Here is an 18,699-nt window from a genome sequence, read left to right as displayed (position 1 = left end):
TGGAGCACCGGCCACGGCCTCACTATGATAAATACTGTCCTTTATTTAATGAAATAGTGACCAGACGCTCATCAGACAACCCTAGGTACTTAAAGAAACACTACATAGATGTATTAAGGTTACCAAGATTACTGTGCTGGTAGATTGCAGTTCTAGAATACAGGATGGGGGGGCCTGCTTACCTTGGGCACAGGGGCAAGAAGGAAAGGCAGCGATGACACTTTTTGATTCGTGCTCAAGCATTCTGTGACATCACTGGGTGTGGCAGCGTCTTGTAGGAATTAACGTAAGACTATACAAACCATATTCCATTTCTGAACAAAAAGATTAAGCGACCTTTTCTTGACAGGGACAACTCAAACAAGCGAGCGTACCAGTATGTATATGTCGGTTATACCATCGCATGATCGTTGCAAGAAATACCAAGAAGTTTTAGAGAGCCGATTTAACAGTCAAAAATTGAGTCGGCGTTTCTCATTGTTGTGCCTTTATCTATAGCCGACGTTCGCGTCCCGTTCGAAGTTTGTGGCGGCTTTATATACGACTTAGTGTGTATGTGTGTTAGTATTTGTGTGTGTGTGTGTGTGTGTGATAAGTTCAGTGCACATGAGATCGGCCACAATGTCTGATTCTTTATCTTTTCAATCTATAAAGCTGCTTCTATGTTAAACGCGTCCTCCGAACAAGTATAGTCATACGTTTCTTTTTATAGTGTCGCTGTTATTCAGCAAGGTGGGCGACGAGCTTGGTAAAGACTCTCGCGCTACGGTCCAGCCGTTCTCACTGCATCGCGCGTAGAAGTCGTAGCCTTCTGAATTGCGCAGAGCGTCCGCAGGGTATACTTACACGCCTGAGCTAAATCAAAAGAAAAAAAAATTAAAGGAAAAGGGTGAGGTCGAGCATGAAAAGCGATCTTGCACATTCAGTTTCGCCAGACCGGGTGTGCGCGCATTTGACGCGAGCAGCGAGTCTCTGACTGACGTTATCAGGCCGGGCGAGCTGCCTCGAACCTTGGGGTCTCCTCTCGGTTTTGAAGCGACCAGAAGCCGAGTCATCCAAGCAACAGGGGACGCCAGTCCGTGCTGTGTACAACCGACCCAACCCCCTCCCCCTTGGGAGACTCGGTGCTTTCTGCGATAACCCGGAGCGTCAAGATTTTGATCATAACCGCATGCTCCTGAGTAAGGCCGCCGCGTCTAGGATGTCTGCGACGCCAACGTGTCGCCGGGCAGCTCTGTGTCGTTTTCTTCTTTTGGCAGCGAGCTGGGAACCGACTACGTGGTTCTTAAGCAAGCCTCGTGCGCGCAGCTGAAGCCACAACCTTCGTGCATTGAAGTAGCCAAAATTGTATTCAGCCAATGCTGATGAACGCGGCATTAACGATGTCATTCGGGCAGGCATTCTTCGCGCGCTGCGTTCCAACTTTAGTTAGCAACTCACAATCACACTAGACCGAATACTTCTGGGCATGTAGTAGAATAAGTAACGGAAATACCAGCTGCGACACGTGCTTGACCTTTGGACCAATGCTGCATGTGCGACGCCCGCAACGAAAGTACGTTTAACCTTCCTCGGAGACAGAATGGTCTCATTGAGATGCTTTAGTTCGTTGAGTTTTGTGGTGTGTTCCTTGTAGGTCGAGGAGTGCACTGTACGTATCATTTCATTTTTTTGTCATGCCCGTCTGGCAACCTATTCAAGGTTCATTAAAGAAATTATCTCTCTCTCTCATTCTACCGTGTAGCATAGTACCATTGAAATGTAGTTTCGAAGCTGAATGCTTTGTATTCTCGCGTGACGGCTTTTATTTAAGTTTCACATTGTAATACGTTGCACCAAAATACACTCAAGGGTAGGAAGAACAAATTGCCTGGAGGATCGGTGCCTCAGGGCACATGTCGTTCTGCTGCTGAGCATGAGAACGCGGGTTCGGCTCCCGGACGCGTAGTCCGCATTCCGGTGGCGGCGAAATGCAAAATCGCGTCACGTGGTTGAGACTATAGAGCACATTTTGAAGTAACCCAGGCCGTCGAAATTGACGCCCCCTCCACTCCCCCTATTAAGGCATCTCTTATAGCTACGGTGTTTCTTGCGACAATTGAATAATATAACCCTGTGAGAGTGCCGTAAGATTCCACGCGCAAGCGATGGAGGCGAAATGCGAAAACACCCGTGTGCTTAGATTTAGGTGCACGTTAAAGAACCCCAGGTGGTCAAAATTTCCGGAGTCCTCCACTACGGCGTGCCTCATAATCAGAAAGTGGTTTTGGCACGTAAAACCCCAAATATTATTATTATTCCACGCGCAAGCGTAGAACCTGTTGATGGTTACCTCGCTAAAGGTAAACCGGTGTGTTAACTATTTTAAGGCGTAATCATAAGCCAGTATGTTCTTATTTTCCCGGCTTTCCCCCGACATTTCGTTGTCTAATGCATACACAGAATCATCAGAATGCATCGCGCCATTCTGTGCATGCAACTAAATGTCGGGGAAAAGTCGGCAACGAAACTTTTGAGCGTTTTAAATTTCATCAAATAAATCAAATCAAAATCGGAGCAAGCGCAGAGGTAAGAAGAAGAGAGGAAAAGGCAGAAAGCTTGGTCAGTGTATCAGCTGGCTACTTTGTGCTGGGGAAAGGAATAACAGAAAGGCGCAGAGCAAGACAGGTGGACCAAGCAGCATCAACAACGGGGCAGAAGAGGACAACAACAATGATTGCCCTGACAACGTGTATATATATATGCGCTCAGGATATCTCAAGCGGTAGCGGGACAGCCGAAGAAGTATTGCAGGCGGAGGTGACCGTGGCATTGTAACTTACATTCCGCGCTAACATCACTCTAAGAAAACGGGTTCTAGAAACCTGGCCCTGAAATGTAGTCCTGTAGGACTGTATTCGGCGTTCTAGACTATGTGCTGTTTGCATGTGCCCATGTTGACATAGAGAAGTGCAGTTAGCCTTACTCACGACACTAATCCATAGAAGTGACTCGGGGACGCGAGAGGCCAGCATGCTAAACTTGGAATTGTCGTTATTGAGCACTAGATATGACATATACTATCTGCTATTTGCAAGGAGCAGTGGACACCACGCGATTACAGCACTTCGAGTTGCGTTTCTCCTGCCCTGTTTCATATCGTACTATTTTAGAAAGCGCAGCCCGAGCTATCTCAACATAAGATTGTCCAGAAGTAGATTGCCCAAAACCCGGCTTCCTCCCTGCAGCGGCTCATCCTTGGTTAATCCTCCTCAAGGAATGCTTTTGGTTTGAGAAACAGTCGTGTGATGCCTCTTCGGAAGATCGCGTTGCACATAAGGTGTAAGGGCAGTGAATGGCGTGGAGCATAAGTGAGGTGCTTTCCCTCATAACAGCACATGATTTGTACGTAAGGGTGGCGCTCTTGCAGGTAGTTTCAGCATAGCATCTTCGCTGTGCTGGTACTGTTACCACCACATCCAGGTGTCGGATCGGCGCACGCAAACGCAGGCTCGGCACTGGCTACTTGTCGTAACCGTAATATTAGAGCGGTATATATCACGTGTTTTCGACGAAGGTAAATGGGAGAGGAAGTACAGGCAGGCTAACGATACGCAAGTCCAGTTTGCTACCCTGCACTAACAGAAAGGGACACGAGGACGAATAGATGAGAAAGAATAGGAGAGATGGAGCTCTCGTTGAGCGCAATTCAAAATACGCAAAAGCCTGTGAATGGCAAAGTCGCAGTGAGGTACTCGAGCAATGCTTTTCTTTCTTCCCGCGCCGGCGACGCTCATGGCCACAGTACAACTATCCTCGTTTCCGAAAACGGCCTGTTTCTCCTTATCGCCCCGTTTTTGGACGCTTTTTTTTTGTTCTTAACGGTCTTGAGTTTGGCCGGTTTAATGCCCTCGGGAAGGTTCACGATAACGTCCTGAGCAACTCACGGGGTATGTAAAAGAAGCCGTACTTGAAATGAGGTAAGGATTGATATCGACTTTCTGCCGTTCTTTAACGCGCCCCTGAAGCATGGCGAACGAGCCTTCATGAGGCTGCCGCGGCGTCGTGTGCAGCAGAACGCCGTTTAGCCACTGAGCCGCTGACGTGGCAGTATGTAAGTGGCGATAGTATTGCACCAGGAGGGGATTTACCTGGCGAGCCCAGTCGGCAATTCTTTCGCTCTTAGGTGCAGGTGCTTCAGCAAACGTCTTATCATTCCGGTATCTCGGAGGTATACAATCAGCACGCATATAACTCTTTTTTTTTTCTCCCGGATTACTCCGGGTCTTTCATGGAACACTGAGTCTTCAAAGCTCCCGAGTGGAAGAGCCTCTCTTAAGCCGCGAAACAAATGCATTTCCTTCCTTTTCGAACTTTGAGCAGCAGCCGGGTGGTAGCCTTACGCGAAAACTCAAGAAGATCTCAGTTCACGCATCCTCTCCCAGGCCCCTTCTACATATATACGCGGTGCAGTAGCCTGGCTTTCGGCGTTCAGCTAAATCCTCGTCGGGTCGTATATACGGGCTGCGCTCGTGAAGGCCCTTAATAGGGCAGATAAGGGCGGTCCCCCCTATCTCGACCGGGGGCGTGCGATGCTATTTTATATCGCGCTCCCCTGGCCGCCACCGTCGCCGTCTATCAGCCGGTCTCGGTTTTCGCGGCGCCTCTGACCGGCTCCCGCGTCCACGCGTCGTGTTTACGGCGCGCGCGTCGAGCTCGGGTTTTGTGACGCACCGACAGACGCTTGCACAGCGTCATTCTTCGTATTCTTTTCTGTTGTTTTTCGTGGAAAGCAACCAACTTTTGTTTTGCGTCGAGGTTCGGATGTTCTTTTTTTGTATATTTTTTCTTGCCGCATTGAGCTCAAGGGTTACAACGAAGCGAGACTGGTGACCATTTCACGTGTGCGCGCATTTCGAGCACCGCGTCTTCATCACATAGGTGCTAGTGTTTGTATTACACTAGCGTTGGAACAGACGGAGGCAGCAAAAAATGAAAGTAGCACCACGTTTTCCCTACATCGCTGCTAGTGTTTGCATTGGACAAGCGTAGCACCGGACCTGATTTTCCTTTCCCCGGGGAGGTATTTTGTGAGAGCCCACCTATAGCGGACATGCCCATTTCATCTGCTGTTGAAGTTCTGATTGGCTGCGCTGGGCAGGCACATCCGCGGCAGCGAGCCGAAATCGCCAATAAGCACTTAAGCAGCAGACGAAATGGATACGTCCACTACAGGGGCACTCTTGCTGTGTAACTCCCGTGGTCACTAAAGGTTAACGCGTTGCGCCAGCTCGGGTATTTTGTTTCTTTACAGGGCCACTAAAAACAATAATTCAGATTTTTTATGTGCTAATACTTTTATCTTATAACGAGACATAAATTTCCGCATTAAGTTTGACTACTAGGGGTTCTATGACGTGCTCCGAGAGCAGGTTACACGCTGATGCGGCAACGATCCAGCCTGTCAGCTCGCGCTCATGGGCGCAATGACATGGCTACTGAGCTGCTGCCGGTGGTAGGATGCGCTTTGGTATCGAGGCTATGTACGTTACGCTCGTGGGAGCACGCCTGCATTACGAAACCAGGCCAAACGATCTTGGTAAAACTTGAAGACAGCTGACGTGTAGCGACAAACTGCCCCGAGAGAGCTGCGCGTTGTATACAGGCGAAGCAATCGCCAAGCCTCGATCGACTACCAAGTTAAATCCGCCTGGTCCAACATTACCACCACCACGCAGGCGGTGCCCCGTGGCCTGTGGTCTCAGAAGCGTGCCACTCCGCTCGTCTGGTAGCAGATAAGTTCAGACCTCCGACACTTTCTATGCGTCATGTACCCGCTGTGCACGGAACGGGGGTTTAAAGCCCTCCTATAGCCAGGACAGCGAGACCTTTGGTCGAGGCGCTCGAACGTACCGGCGCTGAACAAACAGCCGAAAGGCAAATCAGCGATGGAGAGAGAGGGAGAGAGAGGGAGAGAGAGAGAGAGGAATAGAAAAGAGTTCCCCAAAACAAAAGTTAAAGCAAATGGCCGCGAAGGATCGTGTTTGAACGCGGGGGATCGCTTTTCCCAAGAAGCGGCAGCGGTGAAGAAATAACGAGACGTTAGGAGGGCAAGGAAAAAAAAAGGAGGAAAACAGGAATGAAGTGTAGAGGGCAGAGGAAGAGGTTGGTTGCGAGACGCAACGTAATCCGCTTCAGTTTCAGAACGTCCTCCGCGTCGAGCTGGACGGGCTGAGAGAGGTCAAGCGTGGCGCCCCGCCGCCGTGCGTGCCCGTCGCGTGACCAGCTATAGTGCGCCGTGGTTGCCAGCTGAAACTTAAAGAAAAAATGGAGAGCGAAAGAGAGGAAACAACTTCGCGACGTCTTTCGTCAGCTGCTCGCGAGGCGTAAACATATTTTCGGAGACACTCGAGCAGCAGCTTGAGCTGCAGCAACGGAATGGCGCGTGCGGTGACGCCGGCGAAGGATGAAGACGAGCTGCCGAGGTCCAGTTCTCCCGGTCGGTGCCGGTGACGGTGCCTTTTTTTTTTTCGAAAGGCTTTAGCTTTGCGGAGGCTGGTCGGATTCGCTACACGCAAGAGGCAACGGGATGTACAGCCTGTCGACTTTTAGTTGAAATAATACATTTTTTAAAGGGATGCTTCAGCTGATTATGAAGTTGTATGAATGAAGTACGTTTCTGCAACACACACGCACACTACGAAATGGCATTTTATGCTGCGAGTGGAAACTTGCCCCGCCAGACAAAACTGAAAGAAAGGCTGCGTTGCTGCGTGCGCGAAGATGTCCGCACTACAAGATAGGGGTCGACGTTTATTTACCCAAGTACTTGTTTATTTACATATTTATTTATTTATTACAGTCTTTAATTTTTCATAACCGCTTGTGTCTCTTTGAAGTCAGCGACGTCACACTGACGTACTGGTGCTGATCGAGGTCCTGGCGCGAAATTCAAGATAGGGCAGTTTGACCTGTTGCTCAACGAATCGCAATCATGAACAGTAAACGGTGCTAAACAACAGGACGAAGAGAGGGACACATACCACAGTGCCAACAACCAAGTGTCATTATTCTTTCAGTCATCACATATATAGTCTACTGCTATCTCAAAGCACAAAAGTAATAGAAAATTTAGAATACGATGGGGCAATAAATTGCAATCGATGAGATAGGAAGGCTATATCCTTCGCAAGGAGAGAAATGGAGGGAAGGCTGACACATACTTCGCCGCTATTATGAATGTGAAAGGCTTCGGAATTAAGACGTGCGTGGTCATCGCGGTATTTTGACAAATAGGTTGCATCTTTAAAAGACGGCTTGCAGCCGCATTCATTGCATGCACTGCAGTGATAATTGTCAATCTCTAGTTTGCTTTTGAAATTTGTTTGAGAGTTCGTGCATGCGGTCATTGATGCACCGCCTCTTTTGACCGATATAGAAACGCTTGCATGAAAGAGGAATCTTATAAACAACACAGTCACAACAGACTTGGAGCTCTCGTTCTCAAGCATCCATGTATGTTGGGGTTATGCTCCCTGGTATAATAAGAGCCTTCTTCCTTTTTCCTCCGCCCACTCAAAGATACTTAAGCGCGGTGTCGCAAGATCTTGCATGAAGATGGCCCTCATCAGGTCTTGTGACCACCAAGTAGAGGCAAGCTTCGAATTGCAAGTAGCCAGGCTGAAGCTGGCAGGTTTCGCGTTAGCGCTTTTAACTAGCTTCGCTGGAAGCCTCGCAACAAGCCCTAAAATAAAGCAATCGGCAGCTGCTCAATCTGAGAATCACTCACAGAAAATGGTTGTAGTTGTCAACCACAACCATTTGTGCCAACCATATGCCAACCACAACCATATGTGCACCAGGTTGCGCATAATCCCAAGAATGGTCGTTAGGTTATTGTTCACTGCCAGAAATAAGTTAGGTATCCTGTTCCACCAAGTCAATCGGGTGACCGAGAACAACAACAAAAATTGTAAAAAGCAGCACAGGCAGAGGTTTGTTGTTGACTGTTGTGTCTACGTGGTTTATAAGATTCCTCTTTCATGCAATCGTTTCTATAGCGGTAAACGGGGCGGTGCATCAATGACTGCATGCGCGAACACTCAAACAAGGTAGATAGATAGATAGATAGATAGATAGATAGATAGATAGATAGATAGATAGATAGATAGATAGATAGCTGTATAGATGGTTCAGAAAACCAATTACGAACTAATCAGTTATCGCGCTTACTTTTATTTTCCGTGCGAACGTACCTGTGATGGCCGGAAAACAATGGAAAAATGTTTTAATTCTCTTTGGTGTGACACGGCGTTTAGGTTTAGCGGGATGAACAACTTTTTTCGTTGCCCCTGTCGCCCGTCCACAGGTGAACCGGCCGCTGGCCATGAAGAAGGACAGCATACAGACCAGGAAACGCAAGCCCAAGAGCGCAGCGGCTGGCAGTGCGAGCGGTGGCGCGATCGTGAAGGTTGAGGCAGCCGCAGCCGCCGCTGCCGCTGCGGCGGCCATTGCCGCGCACGGTAGCGTCCTGCTGTCGACGGGCACGGCCGACCAGACACCGCAGCAGCCACAGCAAGCGCACCAGGACCAGGACGGTCAGCAGCAGCAGCAGCAGCAGTCTCAGCTGCTGGGCTCCGCGCGCATACCCGAACCTGCCATGGGTGAGTACCACTACGGCAGCGAAGGACTTTACTCAGAATAGGGGGTGCTGTCCAGGACGCACCCCCAGCGACGGCTCCCGCGAAGTAACGAACGCAAATCTCGAATGCTATGCCTTTGTATATTGTAAACTCCGGAAGCGATTGTAGGAGTCGGAAACACGTCATGGTCGACGTGTTTTGGGCATTGCGTAACTGATTGGGCAGCTTTAACCAAAGTGAACTTACTAGAGGTGGGCCAATAGCAAAGTTTTTTTTTTATGCGAAGCATACTAGCCGCACAACCACTCTCTTCCTTGCTGCGCCGCGCGCGGCCGCGTAGCTACCATATGACGTCATAACAGCTGCAAAAGCGGAGGCTCAACGCGTGCGCTCGCTTGCGGCCGCGTAGCTACATAGCCGGGTCCCAGCTCGTGCGCTCGCCTGCATGAGTTGTTTCTTCGTCTAGCCGAACCAAATATAGCCAAGCAACAGCAGTTCACCAGGCTAAACAGTGGTTCAACAACTAAAATAAAGGCTAGTATGCTTCGCATCCTGGGCTTAACCTTAGCTAAGCCACAGCCATTTTTTTTACCGCGAAGCTGTTTATGGCTAGGTTCTGGCGCATATATAGTCTCCGTGGGCATATATCAAATATACTTCATACGTGGGCCGATCCCGAAGATAGTGCAATACCGGGCCGATCCCCAGTGGAGGTGAAGCATGCGTTAAGCACTCGCCATACGTGGACCGATCCCGAAGATAAGTTCAATGCCAGACCAGAACGTACTTGGGAAGGTGAAACAGGTATTAAGCAATACCCATACGTTGGTCGATTCCAAAAACTGTGCAATACCGGGGCGACCCACGGCGGAGGTGCAGCGCCAGTAAAGGGACCACAATCGCAGCTTTGCTGGTTATCCTTCTTCACAGAGTGGAAGGGCACTGCATTTTTTTCAATACAAATAGTAAACACTCAGTATTGAATTGAAGATCGAAGAGTTAAATGTAGGTGCACATATTTAGTACATGAATGTTTATTTCCATATATTTAGGTACCATGCTTGTCCTGACTAGAGAATGAAAGACAGGTGACTGGAAAACCAGAAGTAGTTAGTATCAGTTTTGAACACAAGATTAGTAATTCTAATTAAAAAAGAAACTGCAGGAATAGCCTCTCAACAACTTTAAAGCGTAGCCGCAAACAAGGTTTCCTTGAATTAATGGCTGCTATATGTCTAGATTTCAAAAAAAGAAAAGAACGCTAAACAAATGGTTACTGAAGAAAGTTGCGGAGAAGGAAAGAAAAATGCTGCCGAAAAATCTGAGCCGTAGACACATATATAAAACAGCCCGTTGCATAGAAAACATCTCTGGTTGTAGAGAAGATAAAACTGCTACATGATTAGACACTCATAAATAATAAATGGAAGATTACAAAAAAAGCGCAGGTTGTCATCCACGCTAAAAAAGCTTGAATTTTGTTTCTGCATTGCTTCGGAATTTTTTGTCTGTTTTCATTTCCGATAATTTATGATACTTTGTTTAGAAAACGGAGACCAGTAACTGGACCTTAACAGTTCCTTTATGCGAAATATTTTGTTAGTAGATAGTCACAAATACCCAGCAGTTCATTTTCGAATACGAATACAAACAGTTAGGTTGGAATATTCGATTCGTATTCCAAACTTCGAATATTCACCCATCTCTACAGAAACCTTTTCAACGGTAGCACCTTGGTTTTGTCATCTCACTCTAAAACAAACGACTAAATTGGTGCAGATGGATTGTTTGATGGATGATGTTTGATGGATGATGGTTATAGTTTCATAATTAAAAGAGGAAATGGAGGTGAAAGTTCCAGTTGATGAAATTTTTTAAAATCCCAGCACCAGCGGGCTCCCACGTGATGTTCTTCAATAGGATATCTTCATACTTCGGCATCTGTAGCCCAATAGACAGTTCCTGAAACTTGGCAAATTATCTTTGGTCCTTTCGGAATACGAGGTATTCAGTACCTAACGATAAAGAAAAAGTCAACTATAGGCGCGAGCAGATGCTGTCATAATCGTATGTTCGAGGTGTGCTGGCGCGGCAACTTCAAGATGGCGTCGGCCACCCATGCTTACCCATGCTTAACCCAACGAGAAAAGCCGGCCGTGCCATAAGACAATCGCTTTCAAGATAGCGCCCGCAGCAAAGAGCGAGTCCACCTTTGTGCGGCCTCTCACTTCAACGCGATCTACGCGGCGAGAACACAGAGCACACGAAGCTGTCAGCACTTGTCCCACTGAGCCCCCATCGCAGATCGCTTTCAAGATACGGCCGCGGTTCCATATGCAGCCACCGCCGGAGTGCGGTTGATTACGGTTCATAATGGTTCGACGGGGAAAGATAAGGCGATAAAGAGCGATAACGACTTATAAGGATCGGAACGTCATCAGCGCACCTGGCGCCGCCGCCACCTGCAGTAGTTTGCTTGCGCCATCAGTTCACGTTGCGCCGCCGTTGGCAGCAGTTCATGTGGCCGCAGTGCTGTAGGTTGTACTAGTCGGACCAAGTTTCATATCATTGATAGTGACACCGGGCTGCGTGGAGATGAGCAAGTTACCACAATGCTTACGCATACTTAGACAACTTCCAGAGGAGTTTCTGCGTAAATTTTGTTTTGTTTTGTCATCTTTTATCGCTTATCCCACCTCATCTTACGCAAAGAGTGGGTTTGTAGTATTGTAGAAGCATCATTTACTAATGCAGCTAAAATCATTTTTCCCTTTAGTGTCTATTTTTCTATTTGGTGGCTAAGACGTTCTGCTGCTGAACACGTGATCACGAGTTCAGTTTGCTGGTCATGGCGTGTTACTTTAGAAACGGGAGGTCTGCATAACAGCTCGTTTACCAAGTTTTTCGGCGTCGTGAAAGAACCCCTGGTGGTCAAGATTATTCTGAAGCCCTCCACAGCGGCATATATCTCGCAGTCTCGCTGATTACTTGGGACCTTGGAACCACATCAGATTGAACCAGTTAATGCAGTCTTATATAGCCCCATGTCACGCAAAATTTTGGAAAGTTTCCTCTATAAAGAAAGAATTAAAATAGGACTGTTGACATTTAAATATCAAAAACGTACTCAATTCGGATCTCAAATGGCCCAAGTTCGCAAATACATTGTGCAGACTTATCTTCTCAGTGACCATAACGGAGAGCTTTAGCACACAACTGCCTGATAAAATAAATTATTCATCACATAGAACGTATTCAAGCATTTGTAGTCTTGCCAAGTGCTTGCCTCGTTTATACTTTTCTCTACTGCTTGTGACAAATGTGTAGGTTGGCTTCTGACCGAGATACTGTTTTTGTCATGCCTGTTAGGGAACCAGTGTTTATCATGTGTAGAATATTTTGTGAGTCTCGTTATGTGCTGATTTGTGGGTAATATAGAAGCTCATTATAACAGGTCTAAGCACTTTCATTCGTTGTCATTTAGAATACAACAACCGGCACATATTTGCAGTGGTGTGGGCAATGCTTAGCTCTCTACCCTTTTTCACGAAGGCATGACTTCATAGCGCGAACTGAGGAGGCTCTCAATATTCTGGGTTCGCACAAGTTGCTGCTATTGTACAGTCACGTTTTTTCCTCGAAGCGATACAGCAGAGGACATTTTGAAGCACGAACACTGTTGGTCCCATTGTGCATTTGAGTCGATGAGAATCATTTGTGTGTGGATTGATTTGTTCTGAGAACACAAGTCTTCTGTGAAGCATTGGTACCATATTGAATTTGTATACCGAACTTCCTAGACAGTCTGTGCCCGTATGGCCACTCTCTGCATGCAAATCTGAAGTTTGTGCATAATGTTGGTCTATCCACTTCGATTGAGTCCCTCTCTTACCTTTGCAGCTGATATGAACAGTCTGATGAGCAAGAATACTTCACTGCCACACATCAGCCTCAGCCTACCCTTCAACTTCAGCACAGCTGGGCTGACGACTATGGCGCCCACTAGTCAAGCCGGTAGCGCTGGCATTGCTTCCGTCAGCCGCGTGCCCGCAGTCATGACGCTGTCCTCACTGATGGCCTACAGTGCCGCCGGAGGAGTTCTGCGGCAACAGACCAACGGCCACTATGTCTCGTCGTCACTGCCAGCCCTGGATCCCATTGCCGCAGCCCAGTCGGCAGAGCAGAGGGCGTCGAACTTAATGAGCCTTTCGTTATGAAGCGGGACTCACGTGAATTGACTGAAGTTGCTCGGCTGAAAGTTGCTTAGGGTACATGCGCACCAAACATAAACGAAATGTGGTTCCTGCGGTGCAAGCGCCTTGTGGCACGAGCTAGTGGAATGCGACGGACTCTTTGTGGGCATGCGCGGCTGTAAAAGTGCCTCCATTGTGCATGATCGCGAAGTGCACCCTGTTCCCATCGATGCGGCATGGTGTTGTCCTAAGTGTTGCTATATTTACGCTGCAGAAACGTGTTTCATTTACTTTTGATGTGCATAGTGCATCGAGCAGTGGACGCTCTGTAACTTCCTTGCGCAGTGCACCCGCTATGGTCAATGGCAGGCAATATGTGTTTACTGTGCCTGTGCAGCGATGTTGCCGAGGACTTTGTGCTGTGAAGTTTTTGCCCAGTGATTCTTTGCTACTCACACCCAGTCACCTATCATATCCATTTCATTCGTAGACACCACGACGGCATTTGCGTTGTGGTGCATTGCATCTGATGTGCCAAAAAAGTCCCTGCTTGCTTGTATTTTGGCATCATGACCATCGCATCCGGAAAGCTGCTCACATTGAAAGGGATATGTTCCAGTGACTCATCTTCAAGGGTCTGCCGAAGCAATAGATATCACTGAACGTTTTCTCGGCGTTTTTTCTCTCATTAAGAGGAGTTGCCGCACAAGGCTGAACCATTCCTATTTGGGAATGTGTGTAGTGAGGAAGCACTGGGCTCATTCTTGCAGTGCTTACTTTTCTGCATAGATTTACTTAATAACAATTCCTTGTCTACAGACACCTTTATCTGATATGTGGTGCATTGAACTTAGTTTGGACAATTTGCAGCATTAAAGGGCCATAATTTCGTCGATGGCTCATCAATGAGAATTCAAGTTTTGTGTGTTGCTGGAATTGAGCCATAAATAGGGATTTGACACTACATTCTAATGATAAGTGACCATAAACTGCAATTGTAGTCATAACATTATGAGCATATTGAGAATGCCATTGTAGGAAACTATGAAGCCTCACTGTATTACATAGTTTAGCAAAACTTTCCACATATGAGCTACCATACTGTAAAGAGCAAACTTGCTATGAGAATTATGTTACTTGGACTAGCTTGAGGGATGTACAGTGATTTCAAGCTCAGCAAAAAGCCTGACCCTCTATATGCACTTGTGGTCAGTAGGTTTTAATGAATTCTATGTATGAAATAACACCTTCATCACTGTAGTCATGGCAAAAACGGTTCAACAAAGGGAATTCACCTGGCCACAGGGTATTACACAAGGCACTTACCTATTAGTGCCTTTCTTTTAGCTGCATTGATGCTGCTGTTGGTTCTTTTCTGTTATACAGAGCTGCTGCATTAACAGTGCACCGAATCACAACAATGCTGCTTGCTTTTGCCATTTTTTGTGTTCGATATCCTTGCCATGGCCTTGTAAGTAGTTTTCACACGTGCCTTACATAGTACCTTAATCTCTCGTTCAAAGTGCCAATCAAAACCATTCGTCATAGAATGGCCACGAGGAGTGCTTGTATAAGCTCCCTCTCTCTACATGCAGGCTTTGCTGTACAGTTGACTATGAAAGCCTGTCATCAGTGTTGTCCGAACTAGTTTCTGGACGTTTGGTGTGTAATACTTTATTTGCATTGATAAGTTTACTTTTCGTTACCTGATGAGTTGATTAAGAAACTGATAATTTCAGGACAACAAAGAGCCTCTTAGTTTTTCTGCCTTTGAAAGTAAAACTGCATTTTCCTGTACTGCGCAATATTTCGAGACCTTTTACTGTGCTGATTAAGCCTTGTAGCTCGCAAAATGCAGGAAGCTGAGTGCATAAGGCTCTTTGAGGGTACTGCTGTTTGGCTGGTATTGGCCAGTGAAAAGGGACGCATATGCAGTAATTTTTTGTGATGTTACATACAGCGAACAGTGTGCCTTGACTTCTCTTCAGTGTGAATATATTAATTCATAGTTCCTTACCAAGCTCAACTAGCGTGGAGTTTGTTCCTGAAGAGTTAATATGAATGTTGTTTACATTAACATAGTTAAGAACAAGCAGTGCCAAAACAGCCTCAAGTTGTTTCGTTTGTGTATTGTTACAACAACTTAGAAATTCAGATTGGAAGTAGATTTCTCTTGCTTAAGCTGCTTCAGAAATGCTTGCAGCAGACACGTTTAAAATACTGCGCTTGAGCAGGCAAGGCACTCGGAAGCTTCTGCAATAGTTAACACACGCAAGAAGAGAGATATTGACATGCTCCAATTTCATATGCCTCTGTAAAGTAGAAGTTGCATCGTAATGTACCACAGCAATATGCAAAACATGTTTTGAGATACATGCTATTGCCTTGTGCTAGGAGCATTTCATGCCGAATTGTATGTGACTGGGACAGTAACACCAGAAGCATCACCATTGTCATCAGTGCAATCAAATTGCAATACTCGAAAACCACCTTTGTGGATAGTCTGACGGTGTATATGGAGATTGCTCAATTTACATAGGGCTCATTTCAGGTGTCGTTGAACCGAAATATGCGGTTGGACATTTTATGATGCCCCTTTGTGCCTGGTCTGCTAATAGCTTTCGGGCTGTTCATTTACGTGTACAGTGGACATATCTATTATATGCAAAATGCTGCGCCATTCAAGCTGAAGTTGCAAGCATAGCGAGTAGCACTAACCAGGAGAGACACAGACAGGACAGATGCATCTTTCCAGTTTGTCTATCTGATCTCGTTGCTTGCACTTGTTGCCATGGTGAAGTAAAACTAGTATAACTCGGCCACAAACTCCCGTAAAGTTAGCTTTCTTGTTAAACCGCACTGTGATTAATGTTGTGATGCGGTTGGAAGTGACCCTTTTTTATTATTGCGTTTTGTTTGTTCATGTGTTGGCGACTGGCCTAAGTACAATGTGGTTTCATTTTACGGTAACTAAGTGAACCCGTGTCGGAGTACACGTACCAATAGAGTCAGAACAGAGTAGTGCTGCGCTATTCCCAAGACCAATCGAAATCAAACATGCCGTAGTTTGTGGATCTAACGGCTCAAAACAGTCGTGAAGCATGCGCGAGAAAATGTGAACAGCATAAGGGATCGAGGTTAGGCTAATTGGTGTTGCATAACAGGCTGCAATACGTTCAACAAAGGGTTCGCTGCGGTAAGGTAACGTCGGTAGTCGTTGATCAGTGTTGTCCGAACTAGTTTCTGGACGTTTGGTGTGTAATACTTTATTTGCATTGATAAGTTTGCTTTTCGTTACCTGATGAGTTGACTAAGAAACTGATAATTTCAGGACAACAAAGAGCCTCTTAGTTTTTCTGCCTTTGAAAGTAAAACTGCATTTTCCTGTACTGTGCAATATTTCGAGACCTTTTACTGTGCTGATTAAGCCTTGTAGCTCGCAAAATGCAGGAAGCTGAGTGCATAAGGCTCTTTGAGGGTACTGCTGTTTGGCTGGTATTGGCCAGTGAAAAGGGACGCATATGCAGTAATATTTTGTGATGTTACATACAGCGAACAGTGTGCCTTGATGCTTTAATGAAGCTTGATGCCTAATGATGCTTGAAGCCTTAATGTTTTCCTGTCGGTTGAACGCTTTCGAACTGTTAACGTCTGGACGGGGAAACAGCGCGTAAGACGACGACAATGAAAGATCAACAAATGCGCTGACTAACAACGTTGTCTTTATTGCAACTAGGCTATATATATATATAACCAAGACAGCTCCCACGCATGCGTCGAGCATATCGTCAAGAATAAAAAAAATCGTTGACGAATAGTTTTATGTAAAAAACGTGAATCGTCGATTAAAAAAAAGTCGTTTTTCCTCAGCAACGGTCTACAGTGTACTTTAGACGGTCCACAATAAATCTCATTCTCAGAATGTGCACTGTAGACCGTTCCTGAGGGAAAACGAGTTTTCTTTTTAAATCGATGATTCACCTTTTTACATAGAACTATTTATCAGTTTTTTTATCCTTGACGATATGATCGGCGCATGAGGGGGGTTGTCCCAGTTATATATATGTATTGCCTTGTTGCAATAAAGACAGCGTTGTTAGTCAACGCATGTGTTGTTGATCTTTCATTGTTCTCGTCTTACGCGCCGTTTCCCCGTCCAGATATGAACAGTTCGAAAGTGTTAAACGGATAAGAAAACATTAATGCTTGTGTCAACAATGAACGGTGTTGTTTACCAGCGACGAACCCCTTTGTTGAACGTATTGCAGCCTGGTATTGAGCCCGTCAATGATATTTGTTCGTTGGTTTGAACAAGTTGCTTTACGGTCAACGGGAGAAGGACATACGCTTTGCTAGGCCATGTAAGAAGCCGCAATACTGAACGATCAAAGCTTGCCTGCTACACCGATAGGGCATATTACTATGTTAAGCTCCCCGTTTATTGTAAATACAGGCTCAGCGTAAAAAAAAAAAAAAATCTTGACAACGCGACTCTTGTCGAATAAAGGAGTTGCTCGTGCGTTGCCCGCTCCATATCGTTTTTTTTTTTCTCGACCCACTGAGCACTTGTTGCTAGGAGGCAAGACGTACAGCAAGTTTGCGACCCGTTGGTCGTGGGGATTCGTGCTTACTCTTATCTCAGTTGCAATCTTAACGGCACGGACACGCATCTCCGGGGCTTTCTTTTTTTTATGGTTTCAGACCGCGACGCGCATCTATTCACGCTGGGCTTTCACTTGTAAACCTCGCTCTTTCCACGGGCCCATTTCCTCAGTTTATTGAGAGAGCACGCGGGCGCTCGTTTCGCATTCACAAGGAGCCAGTCTTATCTGCGACGTTGCATTGCCGCAATTACGGGCCTCCCACTTACGGCGCAAGCGTTGTGCATGTGCGACGAATTGTTTTTTAGAGCAAGTGTCCCCCCATCCTCCCTTGTTACAGAATGAATAAAATAAAACGCGGAGGGGGGAACCTGGGCGTATTGCAATACTAGTACCTGTCTCGAGAGTGTGGAATAGTTTGTTTTGCCAGATTGGTTTCATCGCTGTACTTACGTTTATTTTTTGACCCATTGGTTCTACTCTTGTGTGTGATTTTCTACATTTCTTTTTTCATGTCGTATTTGAGGGACTCATTTTATGTACATTTTCTGCTTTTGTATTGCGTTTATATGTGATTTGGCTAGCTTGCCATCCCGTGCTAAAAAAAAGATCTCGCTATGTCTTGGTATCGTGTAGTCGGTGTCGTTTAGATTAAGGTTTCCTTCGGTGCCCCATGAAGGAACAACAAGGGTGTGATGCGCATTGCTGTTTTATTTCTTTCTTCTTGCGTACGAGCTGTTTGTTTTTAACGTTCAGGTTTATTGAGTGAACAATTTTGGATTTAGTGAGGGTGCATTCTTTTTTTCGTTGCTCAAAAGAAACGGGTAATAGGTCTCGCAGCATCGTTTATACTAAAGATTATGTGTGTGCATGTTCATTAATCCCTTTCTGTGTGGTTTCTGTTTTTGTTTGGATTCATTAAAATTTGGTCAGGAAGATTGCTCTCGTGTTTTCTGCCTGCTCAAGGTGAAATGAATGTGAACTGTTACATTGTCACGACGAGTCGTCGTCAGCGTCAAGGTTTGACGTAACACAGTGAAGGCTTTTTCTGGAGCGAAACTTCAGTAAATTCAAGCGCACATTCAGAAGAAGCTTCTTATGAAAAAAAAAAAAATTCGGCAGGGACGCTTACGACTGCTTATGTGAGGGAATGCGAAAGCACTATAGTAGCTTTGGTGATTTCTTTTTTTTTATGCGGGTTCCATTGCGCGCAAGCTCTCGTCTGCGTTTTAACTGCGCCGATAGGTAAGGTCAAATGACAACGCGCCAAGCGTCTCAACGCGC

General features: G+C 46.2%; 1 protein-coding gene across 4 annotated transcripts in view; it reads left to right on the top strand.

The window, feature by feature from the left end:
* Positions 1-18,351, top strand: part of LOC142585015 (uncharacterized) — a 59,050-nt gene extending 40,699 nt beyond the window's left edge. For all 4 annotated transcript variants that reach the window (XM_075695443.1, XM_075695441.1, XM_075695444.1 and 1 more), the window contains exons 5-6: positions 8,348-8,642; positions 12,522-18,351. In XM_075695443.1, the coding sequence (XP_075551558.1) occupies positions 8,348-8,642; positions 12,522-12,838 (612 nt within the window). In that variant the 3' untranslated portion in view covers positions 12,839-18,351. The remainder of the gene's footprint in view (positions 1-8,347; positions 8,643-12,521) is intronic.
* The last annotated feature ends 348 nt before the right edge of the window (positions 18,352-18,699 follow it).

Source organism: Dermacentor variabilis, chromosome 6, assembly GCF_050947875.1.
Source record: "Dermacentor variabilis isolate Ectoservices chromosome 6, ASM5094787v1, whole genome shotgun sequence".
NCBI lineage: Eukaryota > Metazoa > Arthropoda > Arachnida > Ixodida > Ixodidae > Dermacentor > Dermacentor variabilis.
This window is presented reverse-complemented; position numbering and strand designations above follow the sequence as displayed.